This window comes from Aegilops tauschii, chromosome 7 (assembly GCF_002575655.3).
Source record: "Aegilops tauschii subsp. strangulata cultivar AL8/78 chromosome 7, Aet v6.0, whole genome shotgun sequence".
In the NCBI taxonomy this organism is placed as follows: domain Eukaryota; kingdom Viridiplantae; phylum Streptophyta; class Magnoliopsida; order Poales; family Poaceae; genus Aegilops; species Aegilops tauschii.
This window is the reverse complement of record NC_053041.3, coordinates 566,411,595-566,437,532: the sequence shown is the minus strand read 5'-3', so window position 1 is coordinate 566,437,532 and position 25,938 is coordinate 566,411,595. Positions and strand designations below refer to the sequence as shown.

At 44.7% G+C, this 25,938-nt stretch overlaps 3 protein-coding genes across 6 annotated transcripts; 1 reads left to right on the top strand and 2 right to left on the bottom strand.

Annotated features, from left to right (window-relative positions):
* Positions 1-10,709: 10,709 nt before the first annotated feature.
* LOC109742751 (putative anthocyanidin reductase) lies at positions 10,710-13,288 on the bottom strand. 2 transcript variants are annotated; one of them, XM_020301849.4, is made up of 5 exons: positions 12,336-13,288; positions 12,048-12,218; positions 11,470-11,838; positions 11,173-11,386; positions 10,710-11,091 (listed from the first exon to the last, which is right to left on the bottom strand). In XM_020301849.4, exons 1-5 carry the CDS (start codon positions 12,478-12,480, stop codon positions 10,926-10,928), a joined length of 1,065 nt encoding a protein of 354 aa, XP_020157438.1. In that variant the 5' UTR covers positions 12,481-13,288; the 3' UTR covers positions 10,710-10,925. The 2 variants fall into 2 exon arrangements, with proteins under 2 accessions (XP_020157438.1, XP_020157439.1); XM_020301850.4 differs by having other exon boundaries at positions 11,166-11,386; positions 12,336-12,985.
* A 3,873-nt stretch (positions 13,289-17,161) lies between these two features.
* On the bottom strand, positions 17,162-19,407 carry LOC109742735 (large ribosomal subunit protein uL24c). Its single transcript, XM_020301834.4, has 4 exons — positions 19,017-19,407; positions 17,990-18,028; positions 17,682-17,909; positions 17,162-17,543 (listed from the first exon to the last, which is right to left on the bottom strand). Exons 1-4 carry the CDS (start codon positions 19,131-19,133, stop codon positions 17,352-17,354), a joined length of 576 nt encoding a protein of 191 aa, XP_020157423.1. The 5' UTR covers positions 19,134-19,407; the 3' UTR covers positions 17,162-17,351.
* On the top strand, positions 19,395-24,332 carry LOC109742734 (beta-glucosidase 25). 3 transcript variants are annotated; one of them, XM_073505199.1, is made up of 14 exons: positions 19,395-19,539; positions 20,885-20,966; positions 21,060-21,126; positions 21,203-21,261; positions 21,952-22,027; positions 22,109-22,180; positions 22,285-22,372; positions 22,497-22,752; positions 22,828-22,943; positions 23,044-23,267; positions 23,351-23,382; positions 23,480-23,582; positions 23,676-23,784; positions 23,904-24,332. In XM_073505199.1, the coding sequence occupies exons 5-14, from the start codon at positions 21,967-21,969 to the stop codon at positions 24,097-24,099; spliced, it is 1,257 nt and encodes a 418-aa protein (XP_073361300.1). In that variant the 5' UTR covers positions 19,395-19,539; positions 20,885-20,966; positions 21,060-21,126; positions 21,203-21,261; positions 21,952-21,966; the 3' UTR covers positions 24,100-24,332. The 3 variants fall into 3 exon arrangements, with proteins under 3 accessions (XP_073361300.1, XP_045086901.1, XP_020157421.1); XM_045230966.2 differs by lacking the exon at positions 19,395-19,539 and adding an exon at positions 20,497-20,761; XM_020301832.4 differs by lacking the exon at positions 19,395-19,539 and having other exon boundaries at positions 20,674-20,966.
* The last annotated feature ends 1,606 nt before the right edge of the window (positions 24,333-25,938 follow it).

Genomic DNA, 25,938 nt, shown 5'->3' with positions numbered 1-25,938 from the left:
ATACCACTCTGGTGCAGATCTTACTCTGGTTGACCTACGAGGTTCAGTAATAACTTGATCTGAAGTTTCATGATCATCATCATTATCTTCCTCACTAATTGGTGTAGGTGTCGCAGAAACCGATTTCTGCGATGAACTACTTTCCAATAAGGGAGCAGATACAGTTACCTCATCAAGTTCTACTTTCCTCCCACTAACTTCTTTCGAGAGAAACTCCTTCTCCAGAAAAATTCCGAATTTAGCAACAAAAGTTTTTCCTTCAGATATGTGATAGAAGGTGTACCCAACAGTCTCCTTTGGGTATCCTATGAAGACACATTTCTCCGATTTGGGTTCGAGCTTATCAGGTTGAAACTTTTTCACATAAGCATCGCAGCCCCAAACTTTAAGAAACGACAACTTTGGTTTCTTGCCAAACCACAGTTCATAAGGCGTCGTCTCAACGGATTTTGATGGTGCCCTATTTAACGTGAATGCGGCCGTCTCTAAAGCATAACCCCAAAACGATAGCGGTAAATCAGTAAGAGACATCATAGATCGCACCATATCTAGTAGAGTACGATTACGACGTTCGGACACACCATTACGCTGTGGTGTTCCGGGTGGTGTGAGTTGCGAAACTATTCCGCATTGTTTCAAATGAAGACCAAACTCATAACTCAAATATTCTCCTCCACGATCAGATCGTAGAAACTTTATTTTCTTGTTACGATGATTTTCAACTTCACTCTGAAATTCTTTGAACTTTTCAAATGTTTCAGACTTATGTTTCATTAAGTAGATATACCCATATCTGCTCAAATCATCTGTGAAGGTGAGAAAATAACGATATCCGCCACGAGCCTCAATATTCATCGGACCACATACATCTGTATGTATGATTTCCAACAAATATGTTGCTCTCTCCATAGTTCCGGAGAACGGCGTTTTAGTCATCTTGCCCATGAGGCACGGTTCGCAAGTACCAAGTGGTTCATAATCAAGTGGTTCCAAAAGTCCATCAGTATGGAGTTTCTTCATGCGCTTTACACCGATATGACCTAAACGGCAGTGCCACAAATAAGTTGCACTATCATTATCAACTCTGCATCTTTTGGCTTCAATATTATGAATATGTGTATCACTACTATCGAGATTCAACAAAAATAGACCACTCTTCAAGGGTGCATGACCATAAAAGATATTACTCATATAAATAGAACAACCATTATTCTCTGATTTAAATGAATAACCGTCTCGCATCAAACAAGATCCAGATATAATGTTCATGCTTAACGCTAGCACCAAATAACAATTATTTAGGTCTAAAACTAATCCTGAAGGTAGATGTAGAGGTAGCGTGCCGACCGCGATCACATCGACTTTGGAACCATTTCCCACGCGCATCGTCACCTCGTCCTTAGCCAATCTTTGCTTAATCCGTAGCCCCTGTTTTGAGTTGCAAATATTAGCAACAGAACCAGTATCAAATACCCAGGTGCTACTGCGAGCATTAGTAAGGTACACATCAATAACATGTATATCACATATACCTTTGTTCACCTTGTCATCCTTCTTATCCGCCAAATACTTGGGGCAGTTCCGCTTCCAGTGACCAGTCTGCTTGCAGTAGAAGCACTCACTCTCAGGCTTAGGTCCAGACTTGGGTTTCTTCTCCTGAGCAGCAACTTGCTTGCTGTTCTTCTTGAAGTTCCCCTTCTTCTTCCCTTTGCCCTTTTTCTTGAAACTGGTGGTCTTATTGACCATCAACACTTGATGCTCCTTTTTGATTTCTACCTCCGCAGCCTTTAGCATTGCGAAGAGCTCGGGAATTGTCTTATCCATCCCTTGCATGTTATAGTTCATCACGAAGCTCTTGTAGCTTGGTGGCAGTGATTGGAGAATTCTGTCAATGACGCTATCATCCGGAAGATTAACTCCCAGTTGAATCATGTGATTATTATACCCAGACATTTTGAGTATATGCTCACTGACAGAACTATTCTCCTCCATCTTGCAGCTGTAGAACTTATTGGAGACTTCATATCTCTCAATCCGGGCATTCTTTTGAAGTATTAACTTCAACTCCTGGAACATCTCATATGCTCCATGACGTTTCAAAACGTCGTTGAAGTCCCGGTTCTAAGCCGTAAAGCATGGCACATTGAACTATCGAGTAGTCATCAACACGTGACTGCCAGGCATTCACAATGTCTGCAGTTGCTGGCGTAGGTGGTACACCTAGTGGTGCTTCCAGGACGTAATTCTTCTGTGCAGCAATGAGGATAATCCTCAAGTTACGGACCCAATCCGTGTAATTGCTACCATCATCTTTCAACTTTGCTTTCTCAAGGAACGCATTAAAATTCAACGGAACAATAGCACGGGCCATCTATCTACAATCAACATAGACAAGCAAGATACTATCAGGTACTAAGTTCATGATAAATTCAAGTTCAATTAATCATATTACTTAAGAACTCCCACTTAGATAGACATCCCTCTAATCCTCTAAGTGATCACGTGATCCATATCAACTAAACCATGTCCGATTATCACGTGAGATGGAGTAGTTTCAACAGTGAACATCACTATGTTGATCATATCTACTATATGATTCACGCTCGACCTTTCGTTCTCCGTGTTCCGAGGCCATATCTGTTATATGCTAGGCTCGTCAAGCTTAACCTGAGTATTCCGCGTGTGCAACTGTTTTGCACCCGTTGTATTTGAACGTAGAGCCTATCACACCCGATCATCACGTGGTGTCTCAGCACGAAGAACTTTCGCAACGGTGCATACTCAGGGAGAACACTTATACTTTGATAATTTAGTGAGGGATCATCTTATAATGCTACCGTCAATCAAAGCAAGATAAGATGCATAAAAGATAAACATCACATGCAATCAATATAAGTGATATGATATGGCCATCAACATCTTGTGCTTGTGATCTCCATCTCCGAAGCACCGTCATGATCACCATCGTCACCGGCGCGACACCTTGATCTCCATCGTAGCATCGTTGTTGTCTTGCCAATCTTATGCTTCTACGACTATCGCTACCGCTTAGTGATAAAGTAAAGCATTACAGGGCGATTGCATTGCATACAATAAAACAACAACCATATGGCTCCTGCCAGTTGCCGATAACTCAGTTACAAAACATGATCATCTCATACAATAAATTTAGCATCATGCTTTGACCATATCACATCATAACATGCCCTGCAAAAACAAGTTAGACGTCCTCTACTTTGTTGTTGCAAGTTTTACGTGGCTGCTACGGGCGTAGCAAGAACCGTTCTTACCTACGCATCAAAACCACAACGATAGTTTGTCAAGTTGGTGCGGTTTTAACCTTCGCAAGGACCGGGCGTAGCCACACTCGGTTCAACTAAAGTTGGAGAAACTGACACCCGCCAGCCACCTATGTGCAAAGCACGTCGGTAGAACCAGTCTCGCGTAAGCGTACGCGTAATATCGGTCCGGGCCGCTTCATCCAACAATACCGCTGAACCAAAGTATGACATGCTGGCAAGCAGTATGACTTATATCGCCCACAACTCACTTGTGTTCTACTCGTGCATATGACATCTACGCATAAAACCAGGCTCGGATGCCACTGTTGGGGAATGTAGTAATTTCAAAAAAAATCTACGCACACGCAAGATCATGGTGATGCATAGCAACGAGAGGGGAGAGTGTTGTCCACGTACCCTTGTAGACCGAAAGCGGAAGCGTTAGCACAACGCGGTTGATGTAGTCGGTACGTCTTCACGATCCGACCGATCCAAGTACCGAACGTACGGCACCTCCGAGTTTAGCACACGTTCAGCTCGATGACGTCCCTCGAACTCCGATCCAGCCGAGCTTTGAGGGAGAGTTCCGTCAGCACGACGGCGTGGTGACGATGATGATGTTCTACCGACGCAGGGCTTCGCCTAAGCACCGCTACGATATTATCGAGGTGGACTATGGTGGAGGGCGGCACCGCACACGGCTAAGAGATCAAGAGATCAATTGTTGTGTCTTTGGGGTCCCCCCCTGACCCCGTATATAAAGGAGCAAGGGCGGAGGCGGCCGGCCTAGGAGGAGGGCGCGCCAAGGGGGGAGTCGAGTAGGAGAAGGGAAGGGAGAAGGAGAAGGAAGGAAGGGGGCGCCCCCCCCCCCTCCCTAGTCCAATTCGGACTAGTCCATGGGGAGGGGTGCGGCCACCCTTTGGGGCCTTTCTCTCCTTTCCCGTATGGCCCATTAAGGCCCAATACGAATTCCCGTAACTCTCCGGTACTCCGAAAAATACCCGAATCACTCGGAACCTTTCCGATGTCCGAATATAGTCGTCCAATATATCGATCTTTACGTCTCGACCATTTCGAGACTCCTCGTCATGTCCCTGATCTCATCCGGGACTCCGAACTCCTTTGGTACATCAAAACACATAAACTCATAATATAACCGTCATCTAACTTTAAGCGTGCGGACCCTACCGGTTCGAGAACTATGTAGACATGACTGAGACACGTCTCCGGTCAATAACCAATAGCGGAACCTGGATGCTCATATTGGCTCCCACATATTCTACGAAGATCTTTATCGGTCAAACCGCATAACAACATACGTTGTTCCCTTTGTCATTGGTATGTTACTTGCCCGAGATTCGATCGTCGGTATCTCAATACCTAGTTCAATCTGGTTACTGGCAAGTCTCTTTACTCGTTCCGTAATACATCATCCCGCAACTAACTCATTAGTTGCTATGCTTGCAAGGCTTTAAGTGATGTGCATTACCAAGTGGGCCCAGAGATACCTCTCCGACAATCGGAGTGACAAATCCTAATCTCGAAATACGCCAACCCAACAAGTACCTTCGGAGACACCTGTAGAGCACCTTTATAATCACCCAGTTACGTTGTGACGTTTGGTAGCACACAAAGTGTTCCTCCGGTAAACGGGAGTTGCATAATCTCATAGTCATAGGAACATGTATAAGTCATGAAGAAAGCATTAGCAACATACTAAACGATCCTGTGCTAAGCTAACGGAATGGGTCAAGTCAATCGCATCATTCTCCTAATGATGTGATCCCGTTAATCGAATGACAACTCATGCCAATGGCTAGGAAACATAATCATCTTTGATCAACGAGCTAGTCAAGTAGAGGCATACTAGTGACACTCTGTTTGTCTATGTATTCACACATGTATCATGTTTCCGGTAAATACAATTCTAGCATGAATAATAAACATTTATCATGATATAAGGAAATAAATAATAACTTTATTATTGCCTCTAGGGCATACTTCCTTCAGTCTCCCACTTGCACTAGAGTCAATAATCCAGATTACACAGTAATGATTCTAACACCCATGGAGCCTTGGTGCTGATCATGTTTTGCTCGTGGAAGAGGCTTAGTCAACGGGTCTGCAACATTCAGATCTGTATGTATCTTGCAAATTTCTATGTCTCCCGCCTGGACTAAATCCCGGATGGAATTGAAGCATCTCTTGATGTGCTTGGTTCTCTTGTGAAATCTGGATTCCTTTGCCAAGGCAATTGCACCAGTATTGTCACAAAAGATTTTCATTGGACCCGATGCACTAGGTATGACACCTAGATCGGATATGAACTCCTTCATCCAGACTCCTTCATTTGCTGCTTCCGAAGCAGCTATGTATTCCGCCTCACACGTAGATCCCGCCACAACGCTTTGTTTAGAACTGCACCAACTGACAGCACCACCGTTCAATGTAAACACGTATCCGGTTTGTGATTTAGAATCGTCTGGATGAGTGTCAAAGCTTGCATCAACGTAACCATTTACGATGAGCTCTTTGTCACCTCCATAAACGAGAAACATATCCTTAGTCCTTTTCAGGTATTTCAGGATGTTCTTGACCGCTGTCCAGTGATCCACTCCTGGATTACTTTGGTACCTCCCTACTAGACTTATAGCAAGGCACACATCAGGTCTGGTACACAGCATTGCATACATGATAGAGCCTATGGCTGAAGCATAGGGAACATCTTTCATCTTCTCTCTATCTTCTGAAGTGGTCGGGCATTGAGTCTTACTCAACTTCACACCTTGTAACACAGGCAAGAACCCTTTCTTTGATTGATCCATTTTGAACTTCAAAACTTTATCAAGGTATGTGCTTTGTGAAAGTCCCAATATATAAGCAGCTTCACTGAGGTCTTTCATTGAAAAATTCTTATTCAAGTATCCTTTTATGCTATCCAGAAATTCTATATCATTTCCAATCAATAATATGTCATCCACATATAATATTAGAAATGCTACAGAGCTCCCACTCACTTTCTTGTAAATACAGGCTGCACCATAAGTCTGTATAAAACCATATGATTTAATCACCTCATCAAAGCGTATATTCCAACTCTGAGATGCTTGCAGCAGTCCATAGATGGATCGCTGGAATTTGCACATTTTGTTAGCCCCTTTAGGATCGACAGAACTTCTGGTTGCATCATATACAACTCTTATTTAAGGAATTCGTTAAGGAATGCAGTTTTGACGTCTATTTGTGGAGTACAGAGTGCGCTATAATCCATAGGAGATCGGGGCATTCAAACTATCGTGAGGGTAACGGCAAGGGGATTTGTTATCCCGCTATCTTTTTCTGCTTTCGCATTGAGGGACTGGCAACATTACTGACACGTACTGAAGAGAGTGTTGCTCTAGTGAGAGTTAAGGTATGTTGAGATGCATCATTAATTACTAATTTTCTTTTCGTTGATGACTCCCTAATTTTAATGAAAGCCAATATCTAGAATATTGCCTGCTTAAAATCAATTCTAGACATGTATTGTTTGGCTTTTAGGTAACTTGTTAGTGTGAATAAATCCAACATTTTTTAGTCCTAGCGCAGAGGTGAACATGAAGGCTCATGTCTGCTCCACTGTCAATATTATGAAAGAAGCAATGAATGATAAATATTTGGGTTGCGGCTACTCCTGGTCTGGACAAGAGTGACAGTTTCAAATATTTGGTTGATCGCCTTATTCAGAGGTTGACTATTTGGAAGGAGAAGTGACTCTCTTGAGGAGGTAAAGAAGTTCAAATTAAATCAAGCACAAGCTATACTAACTCATGCGATGCCAAACTTCAAAATTACTAAAATATTTGCAAAGGAATCAAATATGAGATGTTTTAGTTTCGGTGGGGTGATGATGCAATCAATAAAATAATGCATTAATTTGCTTGATGTAAAATGTGTATTCCGAAGTGTTGTTGCAAGCAGTGGATTTATCTATCTTCAAAGACGACTCAAACAGATATTTATATTACTTATTGAGACATAAATCTGGATCCTTTGAAATGTTTCGTAAGTTTTTCAGGATGAAGTAGAAATTATTGTAACAAGAAAATTATGTCTCTACAATTGGATTGCATAAAGGAAAGTTCGAGTTAAAAATTTAGCGAATGTCTGATGAGCTGTGAAAAGAATTTTATAGCTTGCACTTCCCAGAACATTACTAAGAGTAGTATATTTTGACTAGATGTAATCAAACTATCTATGAAACGGTGAGATCAAAGATGGCATTAATCAATATGACATTATACTTTTGATGTGATGCTTTAGAGACTGCGGCTTTTACACTGAAAAGAGCGCCATCAAAACTGTTGAAATGACACCATATAATGTATAGTATGGTATGCCAACACATTTGGTCTTTTCTTACATTTGGGAATATAAGACTAAATAAAAGTGTTTACGAGCTTATGTCCCAAGTCAGATAAGTGCTACTTTGATGGTTATCCCAAATAATTGGGTATTTCTCTAGCACTACGCCGAGGCAAGGTGTTTCTCCATAGAGTGCGGTAAAATTTTAAAGAAATCATTTTCTGCAAAAAGGTAAGTGGGAGTATAGTGCAACTCGTCGAGATTACAGAATCTTCGTAATAGGGTCAATGGAAAGAAACACTGGAAGTAGTCCAAGAATATATTCACTACTGCGACCGGTACGAAAATCTCTACATGCGATATAAAGATTTTGGTCAAACTTGCAGCTCAACTATATAAGTTGGGCAAAGTCGTGCAACTCTTCATGGTATGCAGACAAGATATTGTTGAACAAACAATGGACCTATAATACACAAAGAAGCGTTGATGGACCCTGACTCCACAATTGGCTATATGCCAAAGTAAACCAACATAGTATCATATACATAATTCAAGTTTAGAACTTGATTAACCCTCCAAAAGACTTAGAGCCCAACGTATAGTATTGGATCTATAAACTGACAAATATAAAAATGTTTTACTTGTTGCAAATAGTTTATGACAAGATCAAGGAATTGACTATACCAAGATTGTCTCCTCATAGCAATACTTCAAGTTAGTTCGGGTTAAACTAGCAATTACTACATATTTCAATTATGATATATAATAGATGGATGTCAAAAGGTTTCCCATGAGATGGTAATAGAAGCAGGATATTGTATATATGATACGGCCCAAGAAAATTTTGTCAATCCAGAGGATGCGAGTAAGTGTGCAAACTTCAAGAGATCCTATAATGGACTGAAGCAAGCATAGTAAAGTTGAAATCTTCGTTATGATGAAATAGTCAAATAATTTGATTTCATCGAGGAAAGCAAAGATGCTTGTATTTACAAGAAAGTAAGTGCGAGCATGATAATTTTTCTAAACAATGTGTGTGCATGACACATTGTTGATTGGAACATATATAAATTCTTGACACAGATTAGGACTTTATTGAAACTAATTTTCAGTAAAGTACTTAGGCAATATAGCCTGGGTATTAGACATAATAATCTATGGAGATAGTAGTGCCTACTAAGGCTCGGCCAAAATACATATTAACAAGATACTAAAATGGTTTAGTGTGAAAACATCAGGAAGAGTTTCTTGCTGAGGTCAATGAAAGAGTTTTTAAGCAAAATTCAGTATTAGAACGACTCAAGAGAATGACTCAAGAGGGTACTGATATATCTCACCTCGGCTTTTGTAAAGTATCGTGAAGCAAAGAGAACAACACATGATAATCAAAGGTTCATGAATGACATTCATGTATTCATAGGGATCAATATGGATATCCACGGTTCTGCTATTGGTCATTGAACAAAAGGTTTTTTATGTCTATGTCTTAACAAATCTGTTGGGTCACAAGCTTAAAGGAATCACGATCTATTGAGTATTAGTGCAGTAAGAGTTATGATAAAATATTCAAGAAATATTTTTGCGAATATTAGAAATAGTTTCGAGAGAAACCGAAAGCGTTTCGGGATTTACCGGGCAATACTGGGAATTGATATATAGGTGGGAAATGTTTTCGAAGATGTTAAATAATGATAACAGTTCTAATATCAATTAGGAGGCTTTTAGAATATATTTAATATCAACGGGCTAAAGAAATTATCAATAAGGCATAATAGGGGACAAGCTTTGGGGGCCGAATTGGATTGGGAGAGGGGGTCCCTCTCCCTTTGGGGCACAACAAGGGGAGGACCCCTCCCCAGGTTGGCTGCCCCCTCCCCTTACACCTATATATACATGAGGAGGGGCGCCCCCTAGAGACAAGTTATCTTCTGTTGTCTCGGGTGCCCCCTCTGTCCCTCTCTTGATCTAGACTTGATCTAGTTCTAGTTTTCTTGTTCCTCATAATAGAGAAGCCCGGTGCGGTTCTCTTCTTCTCCCCCTAATTCCCTGGTGACGATTAACTCTGGACGGCGAAGCGCTGGCGAATCGTGAAGCCTATACGCTCATAATCTGTAGAGAGGTTGTGCTTTTAGTCTTCTGTTCGAGCGATCATTATGAACGGTTCGAGGGACTTCAAGAACGATCCACACTAACTCTTCTTCAGCTGTAACTCGAAGTTGTAATGATCCGATCTAATCTTGTATGCATCTTCATAGTGTTCTTGGGATCATGATCGTAGGGCAAATTTTTTTCTACTACGTTTTCCAACAGCGGAGGTGGAGTCGCACGTCGCCACGCAGCCGCTACGGGTGACCAGCACCCGCTGACGCCGCAACCAAACCAAGTGGTGGAGGTGTCAGGCTCCGACCATGAGTGGTTTATGGTGGACCTCACCTCGAATGGTGACATCGAGGCCACGGGCTCCGACGAGGAAGAGTAGGACATGGGAGACAACAATGCCTTGTGTCCCATTCCTACTCTACCTCGCCGGCGGTTGGACCTTCGCTTTGTTGGTCGGACGGCTACTGGGCGTGGACACGGGCAGGAACAAGGACTTGGAGGCGAACAAGCGCTATCAAAGATTTAGACTAGGTTTACATTGCACGTAATTGTACGGATTTAATGATTTGCCAATAAGGCATCTGATTGTAAAAGAGGACATTTGAAGGGTGACCGTCACTGTTCACGGGCAGACGGGGCCGCCGACGTTTAGGAGGGCAAATTCGTTAAGTGTGGCTGATCGATGCAATAGGATTACATAAGCAGACTAGAAGAACTAAAATAGTATATCTTTGTTTAGTTGGAGGAGAGAGAAGAAAAATGGGCTGTAGAATAAAAACCGGGTACTTAACACATTTTGTGAGATTGTAAAGTGAACCAGTTATTAATAAAGTAGTACATATTTAAAACTTACTATTGTACAAACCCGGATATTAAATTCCCGTCTAGCAAGCCTTTCCTTCCCTTAACATCGACACTGGTGCTACGATCAAGACCGCCGTCGTTGCTTTGACCGCCCGTTCTAACCGGCTAAAATCAAATGAGTTAAATGAAGACGCCGGTGTGTGGCGTGAGACTCGACTCTGTAAAAGCTCCTCAAGTTTGAAATACATTCAGGCGGGAGTGTACCACGGTGCGGTTTCATGAAGTAATAGAAAATTAACGGAGCCTTCCATAAAACGCCACTAGCTAGTTAATACTCCTCCCGTCTCATGATATAAGAGCTCATAATATGATAGCGTTTTTTACACTAATACTGTCCTAGTCACATCCACCAGGCGGCTCCAGGAAGCCGTGGTCGACGCACTGCGCAACTGCATCCCTGAGGATGTCCCCGGCGTCGTGCCCGAACCTGAACCCCAGATCCAGCAGCCGCTTGGACGACACCTGGGACGCCGGGCTCGCACCGTCGAGATCATCACCAAACCTGCATCAAAACAACTTCACCTCAGACCAGACCACTCAAACACCTGAAAAATGGAGCTCCGAGGTGAGGTCAACCGCGTGCCTCTTCTCGGGGTTGAACGGAGAGTAGTGCGAGGCGAGCAGCCGGGCGATGTCGGCCATGGCGTGGCTGCCGCCGACGCACAGGTACCGCCCCTCGGCGGCCGGCGCGTCCGCGAGGAAGAGGTGCGCGTCGCAGGCGTCCTGGACGTGCGCCAGCGGCACGCACCCGAACCGCGCGTGCACCGACGCCAGCAGCGCGCACAGCTTCGGGTCACCTGCAGCCGGCGCAGAGCAAGAACCCTCGTGTCAGCCAGAGAAAGGAATGAAAATGGCCGGCTTCTGAGCTAGCAGTAGATACGTGTTATGGGAGACAGCAGGAGCTGGACGCTGGTGGGCACGGCCGGCGTCAGGAACGGGCCGGCGACAGTCGGCAGGACGACGGACACGAGGCGCAGGCCGTTCTCCCGCGCGAACCCGAACGCGGCCTCCTCCGCCAGCCGCTTCGACAGGATGTAGACCCAGCCGATGGGCTTGGTGGCCCAGACGTCGCCGAGGTCTCTGAGGCACGACTCGTCGACGACTGACCCCTCGGAGCCGGCCGCCGCCAACGTGCTGACAGAGGAGGTGAAGACGACCCGCCGGACGGTCCCGGCGCGGACGCAGGAGCGCAGCACGTTGATGGTGCCCCTCGTCGCCGGCTCCAGCACCTGCGACCTCACGCGCTCCTCTGCAAGTTGCAAGTTTACACGTGTCACCGTCAACACCAGATCCGACTAACACGTAAAATTTTCCTGACGAACACGCACTAACTAAACTTGGTCAAATCAAATGTTGTACAGATCGAGATTTAGTAGAGACGACTGTATTAGAGTGTGGTAATCAGCATATCAGCTATCAAAGACGGAGCAATAAGTCAACACTGCGGGGACGGCTCACCGGCGTCGTGCTGGTCGGGCGATAGGTGGAGGTCCATGGAGGCGGCGACGTGAAAGAGCGTGGCGCAACCGATGATGGCGTCGTCGAAGCTCCCTTCCTCGGCCATGTCCGCCCGGAACACCCGGAGCCGCTCCTTCCCCTCCACCGCCGACAGCATCCGCCGCGCCTTGACTGACGGACACACGGAGCAGCACACACCACCTCAGCCATGGGCACATCGACGATCGACCTCGAAAGAACTTATAGGTGGCACTGGCAACTGTGTAGAGCAGAGCTACATGTCCATACCTGGGTCCCTCGCCGTGGCGTGGACGCGGCGTCCCCGCCGCAGCAGGGTGCGGACGAGCCAGGAGCCGACGTAGCCGGTGGCGCCCGTCACGCACACGGGCTGGTCCTGCTCCGGCGAGCCACCGCCGCCGACGCTGCCCATCATCTCGATCTCTCCCCGTGCTCCCTTGGCTGCCGTTCAGGCGAGGGAGCTGCCAGTCCACGCTCTTTCTAGATCATACTTGTGTGCACCAGCAGGTGCATGGAAGACAGCTAAGCTGCAGGTTGTTAGCACAGTGCTACAGTTTCCCACTAACTTATATGGAAAGAGACAAATGGTGGTAATGAGGCGCAGCCGACACTCGCTCAGGGTCCACAGAGGATCGTCACGTCACCCTGTAAGTGCATGGGACAACCAGGATCGAGTCCCCTGGGTGGGGATGCAAGTGCAAGTCCACGTGCAGCACCCCGGCGGATTCCGCGCACTGGGATGCTGCACCCACGGCGGTGACCCCCGTCCGGCGCCACCACCGCGGCCTCGCCGGCAAAGCGAGAGGGCTGAAATGGCCGTGCGCCTTTCCATTGTGGGTTGGGTGCTCTGTCCAGGTGCAGATCGACCGATGTGACACCGATCTTCTGGTGATGTTGATGCAGTCCACGCGATCCGCGTCTGGACTTATCCTTGCTTATTCTTTCTTGTTTCTCCCCACTCGCCACCGTGACGTGACGTTGCCGGCAGGGCGAGACGACACCGACGGGCTCTGGAGCCTGGACCTGGACACGACGAGCCCGCGGCGGCGAAGGCCTGGAGAAGGGCCGCGGAAGCCTGATGCATGCACATCCCCGCGTTTCTGGATGGCACGTCGTGGCGGAGCACGTACGCCACGGCACAGTGCCACCGGCGGCGGCGGGGATCAAGCCGACGGCTGGTGAGGATCGGGCCAGCCAGAGATGGTGAACCGCGCACAGTGTTCGTTTTGGCTTTATTGTCCGCTCCATCTTTTAAGTCGATGGTTCATCGAATATGAGGAGGGAAAATGTCGCATTTAACTGCGGATAGCTGTTACTACCTCTGTCTCGCAATGTAAGACTAAATTTGAACGGTAAAAATGTCTTATATTATGGGAACGTAGGCAGTAGATTAAAAAATTTCATATCTTTTAATTTTCAATTCTACTTCGGTACAACCTTTTAAAAACATCAACGGAGACAACCTCTTCATACCCATTCATAATAAAAGGTAGGATGGTCTTTTTTAAAGTACTTGCGCTCCCGACCACGGCATGTATGTACCGCCCGGCCGGCCCATTGGGCAGATCCCCAAGACCTCACGCACGTTACAATGAGATCAAAGCCAGCAGAGCTAGCAAGTCCAAGTGGAAAATTAGCTGCACGAATTTATAAGAGCACGTGGTGGATCCAATAGATTCTCAAAAAGAAAGTGGCGGATCCAATATTTAAAAACAATTTATGAAATGTTTTCGAATTTTCAAACAAATTTTATTTTATTTTTAAACGTGAACTTTGGGGATCTCAAAACATTTTTCAAAAAAACAGAAATACAATTGAATGAAGGACATTTTTCGAAATGATGAACAATTTTTAAAACATGATTTTCTAAAAAAATAGAAGTAAAATTAAAAAAGATCTATTTTTTCGAAATTATAAAGAATTTTATGAAAACAATAACATTTTTTGAAATTCTTTGAACATTTTCGAAATTATAAAGAATTTTTTGAAAACAATAACATTTTTTAAAATATGAAACTTTTAAAATGATATTTTCTTTAATTCCTGAACATTTTATAAATTTGTAAATGAAATTTTCAAAATGCGAAGATTTTCTGAAATTTGGAATTCTCAACTTTTCTGAATTTTTGTACATTTTATGAAAAGAAGCGAACAGTTTTTTAAGTCTAATTTATTTTAATTTCGAATATTTTTTTGTCAAAGAAGCTAATAATTCTTTAATTTCTAAGCAATATTTCAAAACAGCAAAGTTTATTTATAAGATTGAACAAAATCGAGAAAGTGTGATAGTTTTCTAAATTTTCTAAACAACCGCTGAAAAAGAAACATAAAATTGAAAAAAGTAAAAATTGGAAATGGAAACAAAAAAAAGGAGAGAAGAGCAAAATAAAGAAACGGGAAAAAGAAAAACGCGAAAGAAATAGAAAAAGAAAAGAATGTAAGGCCGGCCCAACAGGCGCCCTACGGGAGCAATGTCGTTTCCTAGTTGGGTCAAGGCCTAAGAACTTTTTCTTTTTTTCTTTTTTTAGTTTTCTTCTCTCTTTTTTGATATAATTCATATCGAGTCCGGAATGATAATATTCGAGATAGAGTTGGGGGTAGCGCCAATTGAAGAGGAGATTGTCCAACATCATCTGAGATGATTTGGGCACATTCAATGCATGCCTCCAAAAGCGCCAGTGCAGAGCCAATAATGACAAGAGAGACCGGGATAGACAGAATTTGACATGGAAAGAGTCCGTAAGGAGGGATATGAAGGACTAGAGTATGACCAGAGAACTAGGCATAAACAGAGGTGCGTGGAAGCTTGATATCCATGTGTCAGAACCATGAGTTGGTTGCGAGATCTTATGGGTTTCACCTCTAACCAACCCCAACTTATTTGGGACTAATGGCTTTGTTGTTGTTGTTGAACATTTTTTTAAAACTCTGTTTAAAAGAATTGGAATACCAAAAAATGCTCTTTTTTTAAATATTGTCTGGAATTTCAAAAAATATTCTGTTTTCTAATTTTTGTTGACAAATTTAAGTAATGCATGTGTTCTAAAAAAATGATAAATTTGAAAAAACCACATGGTTTGCAACTTGTGTTCAAAAAATTCTTCAATTGTTGGAAATTTGTTAACAATTTTTGAAAAAGTATTCAAGTCGAGGGGGCTGGTGAGGACCGAGCCAGCCAGGGATGGTGAACCGTGCACAGTGTTCGTTTTGGCTTTTTTGTCCGCTCCATATTTGAAGTCTATGGTTCAATCGAACATAGCGAGAGAAAATATCCCATTTAACTGTGGATAGCTGTTTTTTTGCGGGAAACTGCGGGTAGCTGTTAGATTAAGATTTTCATATCTTTTACTGTCTTTTTAATATCAGTACAGACACAAAGCGATCATATATACGAGCATACACTCATCCCTATGAACGCACACACGCACACCTCTATGAGCACATCTGAGAGACTGAGCCGGCATATCATCATGAGATTTTACAAAGTCACCGTAGTCACCTCGTAGTCAACGAGAACGTCTCCTCCCACTAAACGTCTCCTTCCACTAAACGTCTCCTCGGATCCCTGGATTGCATGCACTGGAAATGAAAGAACTGACCATATGGCAATACCAAGGTCACTCTCTAAAGGCCCACCATCATTCTTCTAGCTATTTCATCACAAGACCTTTAGATTTGGCAATCTTTCTTTGGTGTGCTTTGGTCTCTCAATGACATCAACGTGCTGCAGCAGTCTCCATTGTTTGCAAAGTTGTGTGTCAGCGAAGCTCCTGGGTGCAACTATACTATCAATTGTCATGACTACAACAAGGGGTACTATCTTTGTGATGGTATCTACCCTCCGTGGACGAATTTAGTCAAGACCATCTCCGAACCAAGGGGTAACAAAAAATGTCACTTTGCGCAAAGACAAGAAGCAACTAGAGAGGATGTCAAGAGGGAATTTGGAGTGCTCCAGACCCGTTTTGCAATTTTCCACAAACCTACTAAACTATGGGATTCAGAGACATTGTGAGAGGTGATGACAACTTGTGCAGTCATGTACAACATGATTGTGGACGATGAGGTTGATGAGTTTGCCATGATTTTAATTTTCAAAACGTGGGTGATCCTATCCAGCTTCCAAAGCAGAATCCGACGACATTTGAAGATTTTCTCCAAATGCATCATCAAATTCGCAATCGAGAAACTCACGAGCAACTCCATAATGATATGGTTGAGCATCTTTGGGCGTTTCATATGGATAATTAGAACATGTGTCCGACTAAGTTGAATTCAAACTTGAACTATTTTATTTCAAAACTTTATGTTTGGATTGTAATGTTTTCATTTGAATTATTGTTGCATTGGAATATCTTTCCTTCAGTTGCTTAAGAATTGTGATGTTTATCTTTGATTGTTTCGGGTACTCTGGGTATGGAAAAAAAAATTACAAGCGGACATTTGGTGCCTGCGGTTGGGTGGTCTCCGCCCGCGGATGCGTCTGGGTGTGTTTTTGTCATCCATGTTAGAGCCCTTAACTGGCTAGATGAGAATACCGAAATCTTAAATAATCAGCCAAACAACAATTACCAAAAGAAACTGAAACTACATTCAAATGAAAGTCATCAAAGCGTACCTAGTGGAAGTCATCTCAACTAATTGAATATTGTCCCCCTTTGGAACTACTCCCTCCGTCCCGTAATATAAAAACGTTTTGTAAACTAGTGTAGTGTCAAAAACGCTCTTATATTATAGGACCGAGGGAGTACTATGCTAAATCTGAACATGCCCTGTAATATAATGAAACACATGCGCATGCATTAGAAATTCAACCCTGCTGCCCATGAATTGGCATACTCCATGTTACAGGACAAATGGACAATTGCTAGGTACAACGCCCATGCAAAACAGTTCAAGAACTTGCAGGGCATGGCCGGTTACGGATCTCTAGTTCCAATACATGTGTCCGGCTTCTTCTCACATTCATATGCCGGATATACACATGCAGTATTTTTGCTACACTTGCCAAAACAGAGCAGTGGTGCTGCATTTCCACATGGCCATCACCACGATAAAAAAGGCGATCATTACGATTCATCGAAATGACAGAAATGTAAAACGAAGGCCTTCTCGCTGGACCAAGCGTTGCAAAAATGGTGACACTTTGTAGTAGCAGTAGTAATTTACAAAAGAGGCTCTGAAGCTAGAAAAAAAACTGATAGTACAAGCAGCGGCACCAGCCGAGTAAGCGTTTGGGCAGCAATAAGCGCAGCCAAGGTTGAGAGCATGTGCAGCGTTTCCATACTACGATGATGACTCGGAATCTCCTTCCTTGAACACCTTCACCCAGTTATCAACGCTGTCGATTACTTCACCGGTCTTCTTCAGGTAGCGGACCTTGGTGCCATCCTCGAGGATTTTGTGCCCAACCCTGCTCGTCACGTTCTTCTCCTTTGAGTAGAGCATCATGTTCGAGCTATGAATGGGGCCTTCAATCTGGCAAAAATAATTCCCCAAAGTCTCGTCAGAAGATAATAATTATGACACTGAATCGACGTTCTTGCCAGGTAAAATATGCGAGCATACAAGGAAAGAGGAATGGAGAGAAGAAGTTTTGAGAAAAATACTACTGACCATGACAATTTCACCCGGTTCATCCTCTGTGCCTTTCTTGTGCTTTGACTTCAAGTTCAGATCCTTCACTATCACAGTGCTGTTGTGCTTGTAAAGCCGTACGACTTCTCCAACTTTACCTTTCTCACGGCCTGCGATGACTTGCACTGTGTCGCCGACCCTAACATGCATCTTGTGCAGCATAGGAAGACTGTTTGGCTTACACTTCTTCCGTTCCCATCGCTTAAGCTGCAGTGGAGAAGGATTTCTGACATTTAACAGCGGCTAGCTGACAAAGTATGAGATGGTAAACCCAGATTGGCACTCACCCTCATTTCAATTGGGCTTGTCTTGGCCATGAATCTGACCTGTGTATCAAATATATGTACAGCTTGTTAAAGTTTCGGATGAAAAGAACATATTGATTCACTTCTAAGAAAATACAAAAGGACACATTTATCAGTTATGTTATGTTGCAAAATCACACAGACGGCCACCACAGACCAAGTAAGAAACTGTAGGGTCGTGCTATACTTTTTTGCATGATTTTTTCCTTTCCTTTTCGCAAAAATGTGTCTCACATAAGTACCAAAGATCTGTCTGTATCACTTAATTAGCAGCAATTATCTTGTCTCGCTATTTCCGTGCACCATATTGGGGCAACTACATTCAGAGCCTCCTTTTCCTATCAGTTAAGAATTAGCTACGAGTGAAGTTATCATATGAAGAGGGTAAAGTAGGCTATGTTCAAGAGGCAAGACGGTGATGAGGACATAGAAATGAAGACATGTATTCAGTATAATCAGTGCCTTTTTGGGTAAAAAAAGTGTATTCAGTCTCATTAGGTGCCAGCAGAATAGAACAAAATGAACTTGTACACGGTCTCATTAGGTGTGACAAGAGAATAGATTAGCAGAACTTGGAAATTTTATCGCCGATTTCATCTAAAAATGTTACTGTCCCTGGATTGCAACAAACTGGAGATACACCGTTTACACTGCCCTCAGCACATTTGGCACAACTAAAATGGGCAGGATAAACATAAAATTGGCATAACTATTCTGTGCGGCGAGTACACAGGAGACCGCATTGCCCAATTCACACTCGTACTCAAAATCTGGGAATTCGGACATTCTCAACTCCCACTCAATCCATACTCACAAATAAATTTGGACAAAAGCAGCAGAAACCTCCAGCACAACACGGAGCAGGGCGGACCTGGCATTTACCGTCGCCATCCTACATTACCATGTCCACCAAGCTCTAGGCTTGCAAGCCGAGAAGCATGGCAGTCAAGAGGGGATTTAATTCAAGGAAGAAAAGGGGACCGGAGTCCGGGCACGGATTAGTAATTACCCCAGACGGCGCGGCGGAGAAGGTGGCGGCGAGCGGGTTGCCCCAGAAGGCGCTGGTGCTCGCGGCCGAGACGGAGAGCGCCCCCATGGCGCCCTGCAGCGCCGCCATGCCGGCCATCGTCGCCGTCCTCTTCCTCACTCACTCTCAGAGAAGCAGCAGCAAGCGGCCAGCGGATAACGAAGCGGCTCTGTGTTCCCGGACAGGATAACAGAGGCGCCTTTTGCTAGTTATAGATGGGCTTTTCAGACACATTGGGCCGGGCCTCCAGCCGGCCCTGATGGGCCGAAAGTGAACCCAGTGGAACCCAGTATCCAACCGAGCCCGGCCCATTGGCCTCCCGTCTTCTTCCTCGTGGCCAGCCGTCGGCGTCACGAGAGCGACGCGGGCGCCGCTCCTCCTCGGAACGGAACCACGCCACGAGGCCCACGCGGCGCGCGAGGCGGTCGCTTGCGTCCCCCGGACTCCCGGAGGCCCCTCTCGCCCGCCGCCGACGCGCGCAAGCCAAGCGACGGTTACCGCCGAGGCAAGCAGCAAAACCGATCCCCTCCCCCTCCATTTTTCCACGGATTGCCGGCAAAAAGTTGCCCTCTTTTCCACGGGGCGTAGAAGTCGCGTGACGGTGATTTTTCGCTTGGGGCGGTGGCGGTGGGCGGCGACGTGGACGGATCAGCCCCGCCCCTTTTGCGATTCCAGGCCCCAATCTATCTACGGGAGGAGGGTGACGTGCCATCTCCGATATCCTCCTCTCCTAAATCCCAATCATGGCGTCACCGAGGCAGCTTCGAGCCTTCAACCGAAGACTCCGAAGCCTATCCATGTCGCCCCCAACGGCCGCGTTTCTCTGCATTATTTTGCCACGAACCATAGGATATAGTACATGCTACATGTGCTGATCTGCGCCGCATTCCGGGGCAGTTAGTCGGCCACCGCAGCCGCTCGCTCCACCTCCACCGGATCACCATCGCCGGATCGATCCCGTCCCTTTCCTGTAACTACCATGGATACTTGTTAAATCGTTGCCCGAATTGTTCCTGCCGTGCAAGCAAGACATTATGTCTCCCATGGGATAAGCGTGAGTGCGACTGCAGGGGGGCTGTTGAGCCCCTGATCTTTATTAAGATTCTTTGCCTCTCTTCTATAACTCCTCCATTCTTGAAACAGTTGCTGAGTATGGATGGGACATGTTGTGATCAGCATGTAAGAAAACACTGCTTGTTTTGTCAGCATGCGGCGTTGCCAAACGAAATGGATAACAATAGGTTGTCTATTTTATTGGATAATTGCCGTAGTCATCACTCAGCACCATGTCAATGATAAACTACTCTTAATATCTTGCGGGGATCAGAATGCCACTTTACTCTTTAGTAAGAAAAAGGCACCATCTTGCTAATAATGGGGCCTTCCCTCCATCTCCATGCTGGTAGTTATGTAAGAACTTGGCACAATTCTCAGACCGGAGTAGATTCCGAATACGCTCCGGCTTATCTGCGCAGTCATGGTCCATGAATCCTGGAGTCTGAGATTCTTGCGCACAAGCAAGGGTTTCCTTTGCTTCACTCATGCCACTTCACAACAGGACGTGTCAAGGAGTTCACTTCTCTTGCTGATCAAAGGTCCAGCTGACAGAGATATTTCAGCCTATTTGGCCTCCTCGGGAGTTACTTAGCAGAGACGCACGTTGATGGGCTTCAGAGACAAGTGAAGCTCATCCTCCAGTTGCCTCCCACACTCACCAACTCGCCGAGGTTTATATATATCTTAGCATCCTGTCTGGTACTCTCATCCATGGAATAAAGACACGAGTAGTTAGAGCTTCAAACTCAAGGAAAAGCCATGGGTGTCTTGACTCTGGTTCATATCCTTGTCAGCTTTGCTGCCTGTGCCGAGGCCATAAGGAGAGCCGACTTCCCCCCTGGTTTTACCTTTGGGACTGCTTCCTCAGCTTACCAGGTCAAGTATTGCGAAAACACCGCCTCTCTGATTTCAGCTGTTCTGGCTTTTATTTACTTGTCTGATAGTTGTTTCTGGTCAATATTTTACCAGTACGAGGGTGCTGTCAATGAGGGTCAGCGTGGACCTACGATATGGGATACTCTCGCAAGTCGACCCGGTGCAGTAATGATGATTTCCTGCAAAAACTACTCTGCTCTGAAGATTATGACTGAATGTCGTGTTTTTCTTCGCAGGGAGGGTGATAGATTTCAGCAATGCAGACGTTGCCGTTGATCACTACCATCGTTACAAGGTAAGTTAACCAATGGATCTCTTTTTTGTTTACTTGATTTAGTTCATTCATTTATTATGCAATATATGCAGCTGGAATTTGAACTCTTCCTTAATCATTGATGTTGGGTTCGTAGCATCCTGTTGATCCAATTTTGTTAGATAATAATTGCCTGTTGATCCAGTGATGCGTTATTGATGGTAAACTTATTAGAGATTATTTTATCAACATGTAAGAATGTCCCCTGATGCCTGCATGCCTGCATTCTTGAGTCCTAACAGCTGATAAAATTTGCCTGCCTCTCATTTTATCTGCTTCTAGTAATTTAGAAAAAGGTGAAACGGCTTGTGCATTTTCAAAAAATACTTGATATCTCTAAGTATCAATGTATTAACTAATTAGTATTTTGTTGCTAGTTTCATCTTGTCCTTTCAGTTTGACAGTCGAAACACTAAATTAATATATCAAACTACAAATCCACTTTTCTAGCATGGTGCTTAAAAAATTAAAGACAGCAGAAAGACTATTTCTAAGGTTATTTTGAATATGAGATGCCATTTTGGTTCTGCAAGAAGGTTTTCTGAAATAGAGCCTCGTATTTCTTATATCTGTCCAATTACTAATATTCTTAGACTAGGTTTATGATAAAACGAGAAGATCAACTACACCAATAAATTATCTATAGCTGATAAGCCTAGCACTGACTGGCAGGAAGATGTTGACTTAATGAAGGATATTGGTGTGGATGCATACCGGTTCTCTATCTCATGGGCACGCATCTTCCCAAGTATGTCTGAGGTAAATTCTGTTCAATTATATTTATGTTCTTCACTCTTCCCGCTAACTGTATAGATGATTCTCTTTCCAGATGGAACAGGCAAGCCTAATGAAGAAGGGTTGAGTTACTATAACAGCCTCATAGATGTTCTATTAGAAAAAGGTGATCTGTTTTCCACATTTCAGTGTCTGCACAATGCAAGCAGCTGCCTGCTTCTATTTTTACGATTATATATCCATTTTAGTTTTTCTGTATCTGTGCATCAGGTATACAACCATATGTAACACTATTCCATTGGGACCTTCCACAAGCACTGGAGGATAAATATGGTGGCTGGTTAAACTCGCAAATCGTGTATGTAACACTGTTGCATGACCTCCTTCAGATGAAGCTTTCTTACACAATCTATGTCGCATAAAAGTTCTTTATTTCACATGAAAAAACTGGTTTGGTTGATCCTGACAGATAAATTACACAGGGAGGATTTTGTTCACTATGCCTCTACTTGCTTCAAGGAGTTCGGAGATAGAGTGAAGCACTGGATCACCGTTAATGAGCCCCATAACTTTGCAATTGACGGCTATGATTTTGGCATCCAAGCACCTGGGAGGTGTTCCATTATATCTCATTTGTTCTGCAAGGAGGGTACATCATCAACTGAACCCTATATTGTGGCTCACAACATACTCTTAGCTCATGCTGGTGTTTTTCATGCTTACAAACAACATTTCAAGGTAATCCATTGCAAACACATCCTCAAGTAATGTTTCTTAAGAAAAGAAATGAACTCTGCTATGTACTAATTGCAGAAAGAACAAGGAGGCCTCATAGGAATTGCACTGGACTCCAAGTGGTATGAACCATTGTCGGATGTCGATGAAGACAGAGAAGCAGCAGCACGAGCTATGGACTTTGAGCTTGGATGGTGAGACAATAAGTACCAACTTGATGTGCACACATAAAATTAATTTCTGTAGATAGCTTTGTTCCTGTATTAACTTGAGAATTTGTGAACCTGATTACAGGTTCTTGGATCCGTTAATGTTTGGCCGCTACCCAGCTTCTATGCAGAAACTTGTAGGCGACAGACTGCCCCAGTTTTCAAACCAGGAATCACAGTTAGTATCTGGGTCACTAGATTTTGTAGGCATAAACCACTACACAACATTATATGCTAGGAACGACAGGATGCGGGTAAGGAAACTTGTGATGAATGATGCTTCAACCGATGCTGCTGTCATCGCAACTGGTCAGTCTTGACAGATGAAGATGTTATATAGCTCGTAATACATTTTCAGTATTACTGACTTCCTCGCTGCATGCTCTATGCAGCTTACAGGCATGGAAAGAAAATAGGAGAAACGGTAATATTGCAGCTTCATATTTTCTCTAAACTTTCGTTTGTCATCTTATGTAATCACATGTTTGATTGAAAATACATGTTTATGTATGGACTTTCAGGCAGCGTCGAATTGGCTGCACATAGTTCCCTGGGGCATGTTCAGCCTGATGAAACATGTTAAGGAGAAGTATGGGAATCCACCCGTGTTCATTACAGAGAATGGTGGGTTGCTGAAGATTGCACACTTTTTTCAGACGATAAGATCTTTGCCTTAGATAAATTAGTCAGTGATTATTAACAAGTTGCTTATGGCAGGCATGGACGACGCAAACAGCCGGTTCTCAAGGTTGGAAAATGTCCTGCAGGACGATAAGAGGATACAGTACCACAACGACTACATGTCCAACCTCCTGGATGCTATAAGGTGATGTTTCATTTATCTGTGCATATACCAAAACTGAACCACCAACACCGCAGATGAAGATCGCCTGTTGAGCTTTGGTACTCAAGTGCTGGATATGCAACCTGAATGAATGGCTGCAGGAAGGAAGGGTGCAATATCCTCGGCTACTTCGTGTGGTCGCTGCTGGACAACTGGGAGTGGAACTCGGGGTACACGGTGCGGTTCGGCCTCTACTACATCGACTACAACAACAACCTGACGAGGATACCCAAGGCGTCCGTCGAGTGGTTCACCCAGGTTCTAGCCCGGAACCAGAAGACAGCTGCCGTCATGTAGATAACAAACAGTAGAGTGATTCTTCAGTCACCATTCCAATTGTGCATAGTTACCATTTACACACATACGTACATACCTTGTTAGTAGGCAAAATTGTAACTGGAGAATTCCCTACACGACCGCCAGCAATGCCCTCGACGTGTCGTGGTTGTGCTTGTATAGTGATGTTACGGAGATCAACAAGAGAGTTGTACATCCCATCATTTTTATTAGTGTATGTGGATAACAGTAAACAGTGATTCTTCAGTAACCGTTTCAACTGTGCATATTACACATGCATACATACATACATGCATACATATCTTAGGAGCAAAATGTAACCTACATGACCATGGACCACGCCGTCGAATGCGTCGCGGCCGTGCTTGTACATTGATGTTCAGAGATCAACAAGAGAATTAATACATCCTATCCTTTTTCTTGTATGTGTATGTTGAAGCTGTTTTCTTTTCCTCTGCTCAAAGTTGAACTCACAGTGAGATGCCAGCTCCAAGTTCAGCCAGATTCTAGCTTAGCAGTACACAGTGATTCTTCAGTCACCATTTCAACTCTGCATATTGCACATGTACTGCACATACCTTAGGAGCAAAATGTCACCTACACGACCATCTACCGCGCCGTCGAACGTGTCCAACGATGTTACAGAGATCAGCAAGAAGGTTTATCCAGTTCTTCTTGAGCATCCCATTCGTTTTATTCCAGTGTATGTGTTGAATGCCGCTGCCTGCTTTCCTTTTCACCCCAAAGTTGAACTGACAGTGAGATGTGCTCCGTCCGAAGGAAGAGCATACTGTGATTGGAGCTGCAGAGCAGGACGATTCGCTGTGCCTGTGCAGACGAAGACAAATCCTGAAAAGTTTAAGACGCCGTCCGTTGGGGGCCATGCCGCATGGCCCCGGCAACTTCAGGTCTTGAGTTCAGCTTCAGCAATGGTCCCTCTCCCCTGAAATTTCGAGCTATTCCCCTCTCCTCTTCCCCATGTAATTTCCAGGTCCAAGCTTTGTGCCTGCGAGTAAAACGCCGAGCTGCAGCTGCCTCGGGATGATTGATCTGGAGACGCAGTTTCACCTGAGCTTCACCTGCCCGGCCCGCCTGCCCGACCTCTTCTCTTGGATGCTACCAAAACGCCTTTCGGGCGCCATGTGCCACGCCGCAGCTCACGCATTTTCCTCCGGATTCCCTCGGAAACCCAACTGTTCTCCCCAGCAGAATGCCCGAGTTTCCCCAACGGGTCCTCGATGCATGCCTGAATTTCCCCCAAAGCTTCCAGCAGAATTTCCCGCACTTCCCCGACGTGGAGGCCTTGACGTGGGTGCTTTTTGCTCTGGTTTTGTTTGTTGGTGAATCAGTTGCCAACATGGCAACGTGCTTCCAACACATCGTGCTCATCATTGGTGGGAGGAAGGACGCGAAAGCGACGGCCTATGCAGAAATGATAATTGGGGAAGAAGAAGGAGAAGAAGAAGACACGATGAGGAGGAAGAAATCACACATGGAAAATGCGTCCGGGGACGGGATGTGAAAGGAGGTGGGCAGCGACAACGAGGGCAGGTAGCACGAGTGAACTTGTCGCCGGGCGCTCATATGATATGTGTCAGCGTGTGGGGCAAAGAGGAGCGGAAACCACAGAAAAGTGTGTGTGGCCAGCCAGCCATCAAAAGCTATCCAGGCCCCGGGAGCCAAGTACTGCAATGAACATGCCGTACACGAGACTCGAGACGGAGACGAGATTCCCCGAGTCGAAGCAGGAATTCGCGGCTTTGCGTGGCTTTGCTCGATGAGTTGCTACTGTAGTGCAAAAGCTGAACAGGGTTCCTCTGGCGGTTCTCCCCGGCCGTG

Coding starts and splice junctions, on each gene's coding strand:
- LOC109742751 (XM_020301849.4), bottom strand. CDS start 12,480: ATGATGGGCAGCGTCGGCGGCGGTGGCTCGCCGGAGCAGGACCAGCCC. Junction 11,387..11,469: donor CCTGCTGTCTCCCATAACAC/GTATCTACTGCT, acceptor CGCCGGCTGCAG/GTGACCCGAAGCTGTGCGCG. Junction 11,092..11,172: donor CCGTTCAACCCCGAGAAGAG/GCACGCGGTTGA, acceptor GTTTTGATGCAG/GTTTGGTGATGATCTCGACG.
- LOC109742735 (XM_020301834.4), bottom strand. CDS start 19,133: ATGGCCGGCATGGCGGCGCTGCAGGGCGCCATGGGGGCGCTCTCCGTC. Junction 18,029..19,016: donor TCTCCGCCGCGCCGTCTGGG/GTAATTACTAAT, acceptor TTTGATACACAG/GTCAGATTCATGGCCAAGAC. Junction 17,544..17,681: donor AACCGGGTGAAATTGTCATG/GTCAGTAGTATT, acceptor TATTTTTGCCAG/ATTGAAGGCCCCATTCATAG.
- LOC109742734 (XM_020301832.4), top strand. CDS start 20,850: ATGGGTGTCTTGACTCTGGTTCATATCCTTGTCAGCTTTGCTGCCTGT. Junction 21,127..21,202: donor TACTCTCGCAAGTCGACCCG/GTGCAGTAATGA, acceptor TTTTCTTCGCAG/GGAGGGTGATAGATTTCAGC. Junction 22,028..22,108: donor ATGGGCACGCATCTTCCCAA/GTATGTCTGAGG, acceptor TTCTCTTTCCAG/ATGGAACAGGCAAGCCTAAT.